Consider the following 15,194-nt stretch of genomic DNA (forward strand, 5'->3'; position numbering starts at 1 on the left):
TCTTGTTAAAAAAACTATGTTTAGTTTCTGTTTTTCTTGTGGATGCGGTGTCTGAAAATGCCACGTGTCTGCATGTTGCTGCAAGTAAGGTTTTTATTGCATTGATTCACACAGGTACTTGTGGATTTGACAACAAACTTGACTTTGACAATTATACAGAATTATAGAGAATGCTGTACACTGAATACAGGTGAGGTCAGACTCAATTCTGGTGGAGTGGTCATTTTCCGACACACAATGTGAGAGTGTTACTTGGACAAACCTGAGTGTTTGCGTGGATGCTGATCTCCCAAGTCTTGTGTACGTGCTGTCACTACCTCTAGTCTTGTCATGTCCACTACAGCAGAAGGCTGTTTATTGGCTTGCATCAGCAGAACAAATAAAATTGCCGAAAAAAAGGAATCTTCTGCTGATTCGCTCTCTAATCGAGAAAGCTATGGAAAACTTAACCTTCCCATTTCAGCCAAGTACAGTACTGTGTAAAAGTCTTAGGCACATATATATAGCTAGGGTGCCTAAGATTTTTTGCACCATACTGTAGTAATTTTATGCAATACACCGTAATGCTGTTGCTCCAAAACAAAGAAACTCATGACATATGTGAGTGATCATAAACCTGATTCTGATATGGGTCTCTACTGAGAGTAGGAAGGAGGCAGGGAGAGAAGAATCTGGGTTGGGAAAAGGGGAAGGGAGAGGGGAGGGAGCAGGAAGCACTTGAGACACTCTGTAATGATTAATAAACCAAATGTTTGGAATCAAATAACCTTTCCTGATGTATCAGGGCTGGGTGCGTCTGCACCCACACCACCACACCCCACTGCCGCACCACTGGCACTCCCTCTCTGCCAGCTGTCTCACACCCCTCCCACGCGCTCCAGCTTTGCCAAGCCAAACATCCTTTGCTCCTGACAGATTTTACGAACTCGTTCTCTGCTTCACATTGACAAGTACAGTACTGTGCAAAAGCCTCAGACACCCTCGTTATATATATGCATCTAAGTCTTTCCAACAGTCCTGTAGCCATGCAAAATCAGTGCAGAGAACTCACCCATCATTGAGCCTACATCATGAATGAGCTACTCAGATCATTAAAGCCTTGGGCATAATTTCAAAACCCATTGATTTCCAAATGACATGGTGACTGCTTCTTTTGGATCAAGACCAACAATGTGCCGGCTGCAGTTTGAACAAACTTCTCAGTGCAAAACTGATACAACTCAAGAGTAAACCAAATAATGTTTCACGGAATCAGAACACCAGAAGGACTGGATGAAGTAAACATATTAGTGACTCTGGTAGCAGCTCAAAGACAAGAGGCTGGGATCTGCGAATGAACACAAGGGACTGAAGGCGACCAGCAGGGTGCCTCAGTAGGGTAGCAGTTTCAATTCCGACGCTGTCATTTAGAAGTTTGTAGGTCCTTCCTGTGAGCACGTGGGTTTCCTCCCACAATCAGAAGATGTACCTGTTAGTAGCTTAATTGGTCATTGTAAATTTTCCTGTGTGTAGGCTAGGGTTAAATAGGTGGATTGCCTAGTGGTGCCGCTCATTGGGCTATAAGGGACTGTCTCTCTAAATAAATAAATCTCTCCTTCAAGGGATTTTATTTTGAATGCGGTCTGCCTGCCTCGCATGGAGATTGTGTCAAATCTACCCTTACTCTCAAAATGCATTAGTGTACAAAGCAGTGGTAATCCCAACGCTCCTGTATGCATCAGAAATCTGGACAACATACCAACGACATCTGAAGGTACTTGAAAAGTTCCATCAATGCTGTCTTCGAAACATCTTAAGTATCAGCTGGGAAGATAGAAGAACCAACGTCAGTGTGCTAAATGAAGCAAAAACAACAAGCAATGAAGCCTACATCATCTAGAACCAACTGAGATGGAGCGGTCATGTTGTTTGGATGAAAGGCGAATGTCTGCCGAAACAAATCTTCTACTCCCAGCTTAAAGAAGGCAAACGTAAAAGAGGCGGACAACAGAAGAGATTCAAAGACGTCTTAAAAGCCAACATGAAGAAATGTAGCATCGACATCAACAACTGGGAAACCAATGCCAAAGACAGGAAACTCTGGCAAGCCATCATCCAAGAAGGAACAGCAAGTTTTGAAGCCAACAGATGTGCAGAATTAGAAGAAAAGAGAAGAAAATGGAAAGAGAGGCAGCAACAACCAAAGCCCGATCTGCCACCTGGAACTACCCATCCTGAATGCGGAAGAATTTTCAAAGCCAGGATTGGACTCATAAGCTACTTGAGAGCCCATAAATAGATCAACAGAACGAAGACCATCATCCTCGACCTCGAGGGATAGCCACGACGATGATTAGGTAATCATGGGAGAGTGCTACATGAGGCAATATTCAGTCACAAGCACTGATTGAGAGAGAGGGGGGGAGAGAGGGAGAGAGGGGGGGAGGGGGAGGGGAGGGAGAGGGAAGGGAGAGGGGAGGAAGAGGGAGAGGGGAGGAAGAGGGAGAGGGGAGGGAGAGGAAGAGACTGACTGACTGAGAAGGGCATAACCTTACTCTGCGTTACCACTGCCACTTCCAGGTTCATCGAGTATTAGAGCGACGAAATGGGAAAGGCCAATCGGCCCATTGAGTTCACACCAACCATCAACTACCCACTTCATGAGGCCATGTTGGTCGGGGTTGACCATGGATATAGGTCCTAGTTGTCTATGTGACACGCAAGCTGTTACGCAAAGCAGGGCAAGCTGTTGCCCATATAGCCTTCGGTCTTCTATGTTCCAAGGAATAAAGTTCAAACCTGTCCAATCTTTCCATGTAACTCAGGTGGAAAGGAACAGCATAGATCGACACAGTTTGGCACCAGCAGCATAAGAGTTGTCGGTCGGCACTGAACTCAACCCAGGACCGCCTCCAGGACTCCAGTTCCAGATTTTTTCTCCGGATTTACTGCTGAAGCCTTCCCCATGAGTGGATATAGCTGCAAGGCAGTGGAGACTTGAGATCAGGGATTTCCTTTTCTTAGGTGAACTTCCAACCGTAGCTGAAGAGCCCCATTTGCTCAAAACAACTGGTTTTAAGGCTCCAATAATCTGCCGTTGCCCCTTCTTCTGTCAGTAGAAATGGTTCTGCTAGGCTTAGTAGCTAAACCACATGCGAAGACCAGGAGTTGGACTTAGTTGTCAGAGGCAATTTGAGTCACATGCCAGCGAGAGCATTAAATAGGTAGTGGGAGCTTTTCCCCATCACCTGCCCCAGCTACGACGACCTTAGGGACCCCACTTAACTACCCACTTAAACTACACGTTAGTACCCGACATTACTGTTAACTCCCCCCCCTCAGATTCTACAACTCACTTTACAAATTAGGGGCAATTTACACTAGCCAAATAACTCCCTAACTAGCCAAAAGGCAGTTCAAAGTTGAAAGTAACTTTATTATCAAAGTAGGTACGTGTCACCATATACTATCCCGAGATGCATTTTCTTTCAGGCATTCACAGTAGAACAAAGAAGCACAATGGAATCAATGAAAAATTACATACAAAGACCGACAAACAATGTTCAAAAGACAAACTGTGCCAATATAAAATAAGCAAATAGTTAATTTCCAAATTTCAAATTTCAAGTTTAATTTTAATTCAACCATACATGAATATAGCCAAATGAAACAACGTTCCTCTGAAGCCAAGGTACAAAATCCATTACCAACAGCGCACAGCAGACTATATATAGCACACAGCACAAATAGTTACGATTTCAGAAAAAATATAGTCACAAAGAGCAAAAACTAGCCCCAAGCCCCTGAGTTGTCCTGCTCCAGCTTGTTCTTCCACTGAGCAAACACTGGAGAGCAGCACCAAACGAACACTAGAGGGCAGCACTGAATGAACACTGGAGGGCAGCACCAAGCGAACACTAGAGGGCAGCACCACTGGGAGAGGCCAGCTCCCAAACAAGTACAAAATCCAGCGGCACACAGCCAGCTTTGGCATCTCCATCAGTGACCACAGCAGGCGACTCCAAGGCATGAGGGCTTTGTCCACACAACAATCAAAACAACGCAACTCCCAGCAGTCGGTCTCACCAACGAACCAGTGAACCCGTCTTGCAGTATTCTATGTTACCAATGTCTGACAGGGTCTTGCAATCACAGTACACAGCAAGTCCAGGTGACAACCCAACAAAGGTACACAATAGGTCCAGCTCCCACATTATCAAGCACCTCGCTGATAGGTTGTTCTGCAGTGCTTGATGTTCTTAGTACAGGTCCACAATCCCTTATCCGAAATCCTTGGAACCAGCTGCATTTCAGAATTCAGAATTTTTCGTATTTCAGACCCCACCTCCCCTCGATACCAAAAAATACGTATGCTGAAGTCAGTTATTTAACCTGTCTCAGTGCGGTGGACCTTAGGACCCGATGATGCACCAAACCTACGCACATCCTCCCATGCACTTTAAATCATCTCTCGATTACTTATAATACCTAATACAATGTAAATGCTATGTAAATAGTTGTTATACTGTGTTGTTCAGGGAATAATGACAAGAAAAAAAATTATTTCCAACAAAAACATTCAATAAAACATAAAAATATACAGCTTCAAATGAACTGAATCAAACACATGGTAAGTGACTTATTGGAATAAATGTAGAACGTCACTGTTACTGTCACTATAAAACTTTTCCTTCTGTTTATTTAAATCATATACAGTGGTAGGTCCGACACTATTTTCTTCAGTAAGACGCCGCACAGACACACCACAATCAAGACGCTGGAGGAAATCAGCAGGTCGGGAGCATCTGTGGAAACGATCAGTCGACGACGAAGGCTTCCGGCCCGAAACGTCGACTGATTGTTTCCACGGATGCTGCCCGACCTGCTGAGCTCCTCCAGCATGTTGTGAATGTCGTTTTGACCCCAGCATCTGCAGATTATTTTGTGTTTACACCATGATCAAGCCTCTGTAATAACGCCACTTTCTGCGTTATTGATAATGATAGATGCTTTCTTCTCTTTTTCTCAATGTTACCCATTGGGGTATCTGCAGCTCTTTTTGACATTTTCACAGTGAAATTAAACACAAAGGCAGGAGGAGAAGATGGCAGCGCGACGCAGCTCTCCCGTGAAATGATATCGTTTCTGTTAAATAGGGGCCGTGGACAATTCTGATTTGATGAAGACAGACGTGAGAAGCAGAGGAACATCTGGAGAAATTTCTGAAATGCCTGGTTTGCTGCTGTTGTTACTGTGCGATCGAGAATCTCCGGAGAGTAGGCCCCAAAATCCCCGGCTTTGCCTGCTGCTGGTGACTAAGGCTGAGGTCGAAGCGTTCGGATAGAGATGGCACTCGGTACTTGGTGTCGGAGGGCTGATCAGAGCTCAAAGTTTTCAGATGACTCAGAGTCAGCCTGTGGTCGGGCATGGCAGGGAGAGTTTTCTTCCTTCTCCCGTCTGCGTGAGATGTGGGACTTTCGAGCAACTTTGAACTTTTTTACTGTGCCATGGACTGTTCTTCATCAAGTTACGGTATTGCGCACTGTTGTAACTATATGTTATAATTATGTGGTTTTGTTTCAGTCTTGGTCTGTCCTGTGTTTTTGTGATATCACACGGGAGGAATATTGTATCATTTCTTAATGCATGCATTACTAAATGACAAGAGGACTACGTGTCCTCATAATCTAATCTAATCTAAAGTCAACAGTGAACATAAAATATCAGCGAACAGCAAATACGTGTGTAACCAGTACGAGTGCTGAGCCACAACTGACGTCTGGCGGCCTCTGCTAGAGCAGCCACATCACACCTGAGTGACGTCAGCTGTTGGCGAAAAAGACTTCGGTTTTCGGAGCTTTCTGGATTTCAGAATTTTGGATAAAGGAACGTGCACCTGTATAGCAACCACAAATAAATAATACTGAGAAGATGAGTTGTGGAGTCTTTGACAATTAGTCCATAGGTTGTGGGATCAGTTCAGTACTGAAGGGAGTGAAGTTTTCCTTGCTGGTTTAGAGTTCTTTTAGATGTGCCAATGTAAATTTCTACAGATGTACTGTGGAGAGCATTCTAATTGGCTGCATCACTGTATGGTATGGGGATAATGCACAGGATTGAAGTAAGCTACAAAGAGTTGTAAACTTAGTCAGCTCCATTATAGGTACTAGCCTCCATAGTATCCAGGACATCCAGCACCCAGGACATGCCTTGATCTCATTGCTCCCATCAGGGAGGAGGTACAAAAGCCTGAAGGCATGCACAATGCTTCAGGAATAGCTTCTTCCCCTCTCCCATCTAATGTCTCGATGGACATCGAACCCATGAACACTAACTCACTACTACTTTATTTCTATATTTGCACTATTTATTTAATTCTATTTGCAATATACGTTTGTATATTTATTGCAATTCACAGTTTGTTTTTCTATTATTATGTATTGTATTGTACTCCTGCCACAAAGACAATAAATTTCACGACATATGCTGGTGATATTAAACCTGATTCTGTACTACCCTTAGTCCTTGGGCTCAGTAGGGTTTGGGCTATTGTCTAAACTTTTCTGCCATTTTCCCTCATTAAGAGTTTACCCATCTCTCAGACGCACTGCCCCAGGTCCATCGTTTTCCTGACTGAGACCAAGTTCTTCCTCTCCACACCACATCTGATTGCTTTTAACACATCATTCATCTCACAGGGCATCCACTGATCCAAAAGCCTGATAGGATGCAGATCATTGTAAGTGAGACCTGTGGGCTCAAAACTTTGCCCACTTCATGACCATGAGATCTGGAACCTGTTGTATTTCTTCTCACGCACTGTCCTACCTTCACAGTGGCGCATGACTTCTCCATTCCTGAACAAAAATATCCATGCACACAGCCTGACAGAAACTTTGACTGTTTCATTGACGTGCGTCCCAAATGTGTGCTTGAATCTCTGTTGATCTGTGAAGCCATTCTGAAGAATCAAAGTGCCATAACAGTCAGAGAACTGTATACGTGTGTGGGTAGAGGCAGAGAGGTGAGGAGCAGGGCTTGATTTGCTGTTGTTGCTTTGTCACTTGCTGTTTTCTGTGTTGTCTGCCAAGATATGTAATGGACTCAGTCCGCTATGGAAACACCAATGCCTTTGAATGGAAAACCCTACCAAAGGTAGTGGATTTGGCCCAGTACGTCATGGGTAAAGCCCGCCCAACCATTGAGCACATCTTACTTGAAACACTATTGTAGGAAAGCAGGATCCATTATCAGAGATCCCCACCACCCAGGTCATGCTCTCTTCGTGCTTCTGCCATCAGGTAGACAGTACAGGAGCCTCAGGACTCACACCACCAGGTTCAAGAACAGTTACTACCCCTCAATTATCAGGTTTGAATAAAAGGGGGTAACTACACTCACCTGCCCTTCCATTGAAATGTTCCCACAGCCATCTCACTTTAAGGTCTCTTTATCTCATGTTCTCGTTATTTATTGCTATTTATTTATAATTGTATCTGCACAGTTTGTTGTCTTCTGCACTCTGGTTGATCTTTCATTGATCCTTTTATAGTTACTAATCTATAGATTTGCTGAGTATGCTCATAAGAAAATGAATCTCAGGGTTGCATATGGTGTCATATATGTACTTTGATAATATGATTTATTTTGAACTTTGAACTTTATTGTGGGCATGCTGTGTTTGCGACGGAATGAGCCCTGGCACGTGCGGACTGCCCCCAGCATGTGTTGGTTAACACAAGTGGCACATTTTACTGTACGTTTGAAGATACACATGATAAATAAATCTGTATCTGAATAACCTCTGAGAGAAATATGGAGTGCTTTTCATAGGTACCTGGCAATGGTTTGATGATAGTGGCGTCACAGAAAAGGATTAATAGTTTTAGAGCCTGTAAATAAACTGAAGTGTCATGGTGTAAGCTTACAGGAGGAAGGGAAGGATGGCGGAGAAGAAAGGGAGAGCCCAGCGCAAGAACCAGAAAGCCAAGAGGGACGAATTGCAACTGTAAACGGAAAGCAAGAACTGCAAGAAAAGCAATTTCAAACTGATTCCACTCAAAGACATAAGTAATTAAATTCACTTGAAACAAAATGGTATTTTGATATTTATGAAGTGCCGAGTAGACAGTCTGATTGTTTTTTGCAGAATTATGTGCAAATCTAGGAGGACCAAATTAAATCTTGCATCATGGTGCTCTGAGCCTAGTCGTACAAGCAGAGGACATGGTACCTGGTACTGGGAATGACGTTAGCATTTCCTTGAATGCTCTTTCTTTATTCTTGTTGGTAGTTTAGGATTTGAATAGATTAGGTCTGGTGGGTTAGAGAGTCACAATGTCATTCCTGATGAAATGGGCTCTGAAAACTCACAGTTTTTCATCAATCACAGTTTATTTACCTGTGCTCAAGGAGAACAGCCTGGCTCCTGTCACCACACTGTGCTTAAGACTGAACAGAGACAACCCATTTTTATACAGAATTGACTACCAGTTATGGATATTGACCATTTGGCAAACTGTGTATGTTGAAATTACCTTATTTGGAAGATCAATCGCCATTCAAAAATTGAAACTACAAGCTATGGGCGGCATGGTAGCGGTTAGCATAACCCTTCACTGTACCAGCAAAACAGGTTCAAATCCCGCCACGGTCTGTAAGGAGTTTGTACGTTCTCCCCGTGACCACATGGGTGCTCCAGTTTCCCACCTCAGTCCAAAGACGTACCGGTTGGTACGTTGATTCGTTGTTGCAAATTGTCCCATGATTAGGCCAGGATTAAATCACGGGATCGCTGGTCATTGTGGCTCAAAGGGCCAGAGGGCCTATTCCGTGATGTATCTCAATCAATAAATAAATAAATAACTAGACGAACTCTTGACCTAACAACTGATGATACTTCAAACTTAGTGAGGTAATTGGCCCTCATTTGGTGTGTAACCTATGTTACATTCTGTCTTCTCTCCATAAGCCAAATGACTCTGGTTCACCGCTGTAGAACGGGAAACCACGCTCTTCAAAGACCTTTCTCTCTCTTGCTTGTGCTGACTGCCCACTATGGGCTTAACACTATGTCTTGTTCCAACTTCTACAAGACATACTCACTTATGAAGCTACTGAACTGTTGTTGAAGGTAATGAAATGGTAAGATGGGAACTGACAAGCGAGTTTCTCCCAGTTTATTGGGACGTGTCCAAGAATTCTGAAGAGAGCATGGACATGAGAACTAATGGTGAATGGTTCATCTTAGACTAACTAGTTGTATAAGATGATGGGAGGCATTGATTGTGTGGATAGTCAGAGGCTTTTTCCCAGGGCTGAGATGGCTAACACGAGGGCACAGTTTTAAGGCAGTTGGAAGCAGGTACAGAGGAGATGTCAGGCGTAAGTTTTTACAGAGAGAGTGGTGAGTGCGTGGAATGGGCTGCCAGCGACGGTGGTGGAAGCAGATACGATAGGGTCTTTTAAAAGACTCCTGGATAGGTACATGGAGCTTAGAAAAATAGAGGGCTATGGGTAATCCGAGGTAATTTCTAAGGTAAGGACATGTTCGGCACAGCTTTGTGGGCCGAAGGCCTGTATTGTGCTGTAGGTTTTCTATGTTTCTATGATGGTTAATAGGCAGCATGGTACCATAGCGGTTAGCATAATGCTTTACAGCAGGGGTCCCCAAACTTTTTTGCACGCAGACTGGTTTATTATTGACAATTTTCTTGCGGACCAGCCGACCGGAGGGTTGGGGGGTGGGTAGGGTTGCCAACGGACAAGAGTAACCATCAAATACGTTGTGTTTACCCCGAGAAGACAATTACCATGAAGCCTTGCACGGGCACCTGTGTGCGCATGCATGTACGTGCTTATTTTTTTTCCACGAGTTTTTTTTGGCGATTCCGTTCGGGGGAGGGGGGTGGTGTTAATCACAACCGGAATATAGAAGATCAGTCAACTATAAGAAAGAAGCAGTGGTTTGAATCTATTGCAGACAACATAATAAATCAATCTGTGTTGATTATGTTAGAGATACTGTTACTAGAAGCATTACTGTGCAGAGATTTGAGTCTGTTATGTGAGAGTGTAATTGAGTAACACTTCACCCTGTCATGTCGGTCCGTGGCCTCCTCTCCTGCCACGATGAGGCCACTCCCAGCTTGGAGAAACACCACCTCATATTTATCTATTTCTTTCGAGCAAACTGGCCGCACCACCAGCCTGTTAACCCTAGCCCAATCACAGGACAATTTACAAAAACCAATTACCTTACTAACTGGTACATCGTTGGCTTGTGGGAAGAAACTGGAGCACCTGGAGGAAACCCATGCACTCGTGGGAAGGACAAGAAACTTCTTACAGACCGTGTCGGAACTTCAATCTGGTCTTCAACATCCCAAGTTGTAGGGGTGCTGCACTAACAGCTACACTACTGTGGCGCTGTCTGGGTAGCCTCCAACCTGACGACGTGAACGTCAATTTCTCTGAATTCTGGTAGTACTTCCCTCTTCTTCCATTCCCAGCTCTGGCTTCTCACTTAATTCTTCTCTTCTCCTCACCTGCCCATCTCCTCCCCCTGGTGCCCCTCCTCCTTCCCTTTCTCCCATGGTCCACTCTCCTCTCCTATCAGATTCCTTCCTCTCCAGCCCTTTACCTCTTCCACCCATCACTCCTCCCTGGTGCCCCTCCTCCTTCCCTTTCTCCCATGGTCCACTCTCCTCTCCTATCAGATTCCTTCCTCTCCAGCCCTTTACCTTTCCCACCTATTACTTCCCAGCTTCTCACTTCGTTCCCCTCCCTCACCTTCCTCCTCCGCATGGTTCCACCTATCACTTTGCAGCTTATAGTCCTTCCCCAACCCTCACCTACTTCTTCTGCCTTCTTCCCCTTTGCTTTGCGGTCCTGCTCAAATGGTCTCAGCCCAAAACGGTGACTTTTCCAATAGATGCTGCCCGACCTGCTGAGCTCCTCCAGCATTTTGTGCGTGTTACTAATGATTTCGGAGAATTTTACCTAAGACCTTAACACATAGGACAGAATTAGGCCATTTGGCCCATCGAGTCTACTTCTTTCATTTTCCTGATTCTTTTGCAGATCAATAATCAGTTGCCATCTCACACAGTGCACCAAAATAAAGTTGAAATCTGATTTCTCGGCAGTTTCAAACATCCACTAGGGAGGTGTTTCTACTGACAAATGCTCAGTTGCACCTAACCTGCAAAAGGATAGGCAACGTCAGAGCTGTTGGATGTAAGCCTACCTCTTCCTGGATACAGCAGGTGTAGGGGACTCCACAGGCCATTGGTCCTGGCGCATCACAGTCATGGTAAAGGTTCACTTTCCAGTCCGTGTACTCATCTCCTCCACAGCACGAGAACTGTTGGCAAGAGAAAGCTTGGAATTAATGCTGAACTTAGCAAAGGCATGTGAAAGAGCAGAATGACGAAGGTTAATCCAAGAGCCGCCACTCCCGCCCCCGTCACCCCATAGATTTTGTCCAGGGGCTGCTGCTTCCTCCCATATTCCAAAGACATATAGATTAGGGGTAGAGTTATGGGCATGCTGTGATGATGCCGGAAGCATAGCAACAACCTGCGGACTGCCCCAACACATTAGGATCGGAAGACGCTACAGCAAGTTGTAAAATTAGTCAGCTCCATCATGGGTACAAGCCTCTGTAGTATCCAAAGAGTGGTACCCCAGAAAGGCAGTGTCCCTCATTAAAGTCCCCCACCACCCAGGACATGCCCTCTTCTCAGGTTACCATCGGGAAGGAGGTACAGAAACCTGAAGGCGCACATTCAACGATTCAAGAACAGCTTCCTCCCCTCCGCCGTCCGATTTTTGAATGACCTTTGAACCCATCACCTTTTTTTTATTATTTCTGTTTTTGCACTATTTTTAGCTTAACTATTTAATATACACACACATATATACCTACTGTAATTAATTTATTTCTTTTCTTCTGTATTTATCATGTATTACCTTGTACTGCCGGCGGAAACTTAACAAATTTCACAATATATGCCGGTGACATTAAACCTGATCCTGACCTTGGACTGTGCTAGTCACTGACACAAACAACACATTTCACTCTGTGTTTCAATGTTTTGATATACATGTGATCAATAAAGTTAATCCTTAACGTTGCCAGGAAACCTTAGTTCCTCCTAAGTCATTACAAGAAAAGTCAGTCTCTGCAGTTACAGTTAACACAGGTAGATCACCTCCCCATTTTCTTTCACATGGACTGAGGGACTTGTTCCTGCTGGCCACCCTTGTTAACAAATCACCTCAGGATTGTTGTGTCAACATGACTGATCATACTGACTGCTGTACTATTGTGAAATGGTCACTCTGGGTTATTCCATGAAGGTTAGATTAGATTAGATTAGATTATGAGAACACTCAGTCCTCTTTTATTGTCATTTAGAAATGCATACGTGCATTAAGAAATGATACAATATTTCTCTGGAGTGATACCACAGAAAACAAGACAGACCAAAGACTAACACTGACAGAACCACATTATAACATATAGTTACAGCAGTGCAAAGCAGTACCATAATTTGATGAAGAACAAACCACGGGCATGGTAAATAAAGTCTCAAAGTCCCGAGTCGATCAACTCCCAAGTCCCCGATAGTAGGCGGCAAAAGGGAGAAACTCCCTGCCGTAAACCTCCAGGCACTGTCTACTTGCCGATGCCTTGGAAGCGGCCGACCACAGCCAACACTGAGTCCATCCGTCCAAAAACTTCGTGCTTCTGACCAGCCTCTCCAATACAGCCTCCCGAGCGCCATCCTCTGCCGAGCGCCTTCAACCTCGCCCCGGCCGCTGAAACACGCAAAGCCGAGGATTCGGGGCCCTCTGCTCCAGAGATTCCAGTTACCACACAGCAGCAGCGGCAGCGAAGCGGGCATTTCAGAAGTTTTCCAGATGTTCCTCCGTATGCTGCCGTCAGGCTGCCATCTTCTCCTTTAAGGTAGCTCAGTTATCCCAAGAAAAAGCAGGATCTGGACAGTGCTAGGTAAATGTCGTTTATACCTTTTGTCTTTTGTTATGGTGGTGGAATATCAATGCTAAAGAGCTATTCAACATCAACACAGCTGCTGAGAAGCCAACAATGAGAGAGTAATTGCCTGTAAGAGCAGCACTGAGCTAATCAAACACAAAACACTCCTTTAGCATCTTCTACAATTATATATAGGCTGATAGGCCAATCCTGTGTTAAGATAGCTCCACTTCATTTTTCATGACAATGTTGCTCATCACATAACTATTCAAAACATCTCTAACTGGTTGTAAGTACAAGTGCAGTAATTGCAAATTTCCACTGTTCTTTTGTAAGTCTTATCACTGCTTGTTTCGTTGTTATTAAAACTCATGATTTTACAATTGATTCTTTATCCGCCCAATGTCCTTTCCATACTCAACTCACCAACTCGATCAAGTCACAAACCCAAAATCATAGACTTTCATTACGCAACAGTTGTACTGAGTTCAAAGTTCAAAGTCAATTTATTATCAAAGTAGGTATATACTCAGTGGCCACTTTATTAGGTACACCTGCCACCTGCTCGGTAATGCAAGTATCTAATGTGGCAAAAACTCAATGCACAAAAGCATGCAGCCATGGTCAAGAGGTTCAGTTGTTCAGACCAAACATCAGATGCGATCTAAGTGACTTTGATCATGGAAGGGTTGTTGGAGCCAGACAGGGTGGTTTGAGTATCTCAGAAATTGCAGATCTCCTTTAATTTTCATGCACAAGTCTCTAGAGTTTACAGAGAATGGTGCAAAGAACAGGAGACATCCAAAGAGTCAGAGTTTTGTGGGCAAAAATAACTTGTTAATGAATGAGGTCAGAGGAGAATGGCCAGAGTGGTTGGAGTTGACAGGGAGGTGACAGTAACTCAAATAACCACATGTTACAACAGTGGTGTGCAGAAGAGCGTCTCTGGATGCTCACCACATCAAGCCTTGAGACGGATAGGTCACAGCAGCAGACTGGGTTCCACTCCTGTACCTAATAAAGTGGCCACTGAGTTTATGTCACCCTGAGATTCATTTTCTTGTGGACGTTGACAGTAGAACAAAAATCAATGAGAAAACTACAAGCAAAGACTGACACCCAAGCAATGTGCAAAAGAAGACAATCTGTGCAAATACAGAATTAATAGTAAATAAATAATACTGAGGACATGAGTCCTACAGTCCTTGAAAGTGAGTCCATAGTTTGTGGAATCAGTTCTGATTCGAGGCGAATGAAGTTAGCCATGCTAGTGAGCTAGTGAAGTGGATCGAAGTTTTAAACTTTAGACCTAGTTGTTGGCACAGAAGACTCCTTGTTAGTCAGAAACATTTTGCCTGATTAGGAAACAGGTCGCTGGGTGTATTTGAGGCAGAGATTGATAGGTTCTTGATTGGACATGGCATCAAAGGTTATGGGGAGAAGGCCGGGAACTGGGGTTGAGGAGGAGATAGAAAAAAAGGGTCAGCCATGATTGAATGGCGGTGCAGACTTGATGGGCCAGACGGCCAAATTCTGCTTCTATCTCTTGTGGTCTAAAACCTAACTACCCCAACCTTACTTATGCCATTGACCAATACCATTAAGTGAGGGGTCCGTCGATACCAGGCTGGAAATGCTGGCATGGAGGCCAGTTTCAGCAGCACACCAGATCTGCTTTCCGCTCTCCAGTAGGTCTCTTCTCCCTATCCCAACTCTCGTATGCAGAAGTTTACACTACTGGATTATTTTGTTTGATAGAATGAATAAGGGGGGACTCTTTTCCCTAGTAATGTGAGGACATACTGCAGATTGAAGGCAATTGGTTAAAAAAAAAATGATATGAGGAGATAGCTTTGTTAACGCAGATGTTGCTAGGATAGAGAATGTATTGTCTGAAAGCTGTTAGACGCAGATGTGATAAAGTTTACAATAAATTAACTTAATACTTGAATTGAAAATTAAAAATGGAAATGAGGAGAAATGGATTAATGATGTGGGCAGTACAGCAATGGTTAGCGTAATGCTATTACAGCACCAGCTATCAGGGGTTCAATTCCCACCGTTATCAAGGAGATCAATCAGAATCAGGTTTAATATCACCATCCTGTGTTGTGAAATTTGCTGTCTTTGCAGCAGCAGTACAATGGAATACATAACATTAGAGAAAAAAAGATATGAATTACTTTAAGTATTTATTTATATTAAATAGTTT

At 43.9% G+C, this 15,194-nt stretch overlaps 1 protein-coding gene across 5 annotated transcripts in view; it reads right to left on the reverse strand.

The window, feature by feature from the left end:
• Positions 1-15,194, reverse strand: part of LOC140201875 (tetraspanin-15-like) — a 274,040-nt gene that overhangs the window by 111,175 nt on the left and 147,671 nt on the right. For all 5 annotated transcript variants that reach the window (XM_072266630.1, XM_072266627.1, XM_072266626.1 and 2 more), the window contains one exon: positions 11,228-11,344. In XM_072266630.1, the coding sequence (XP_072122731.1) occupies positions 11,228-11,344 (117 nt within the window). The remainder of the gene's footprint in view (positions 1-11,227; positions 11,345-15,194) is intronic.

Source organism: Mobula birostris, chromosome 8 (assembly GCF_030028105.1).
Source record: "Mobula birostris isolate sMobBir1 chromosome 8, sMobBir1.hap1, whole genome shotgun sequence".
Classification (NCBI taxonomy): Eukaryota; Metazoa; Chordata; class Chondrichthyes; order Myliobatiformes; family Myliobatidae; genus Mobula; species Mobula birostris.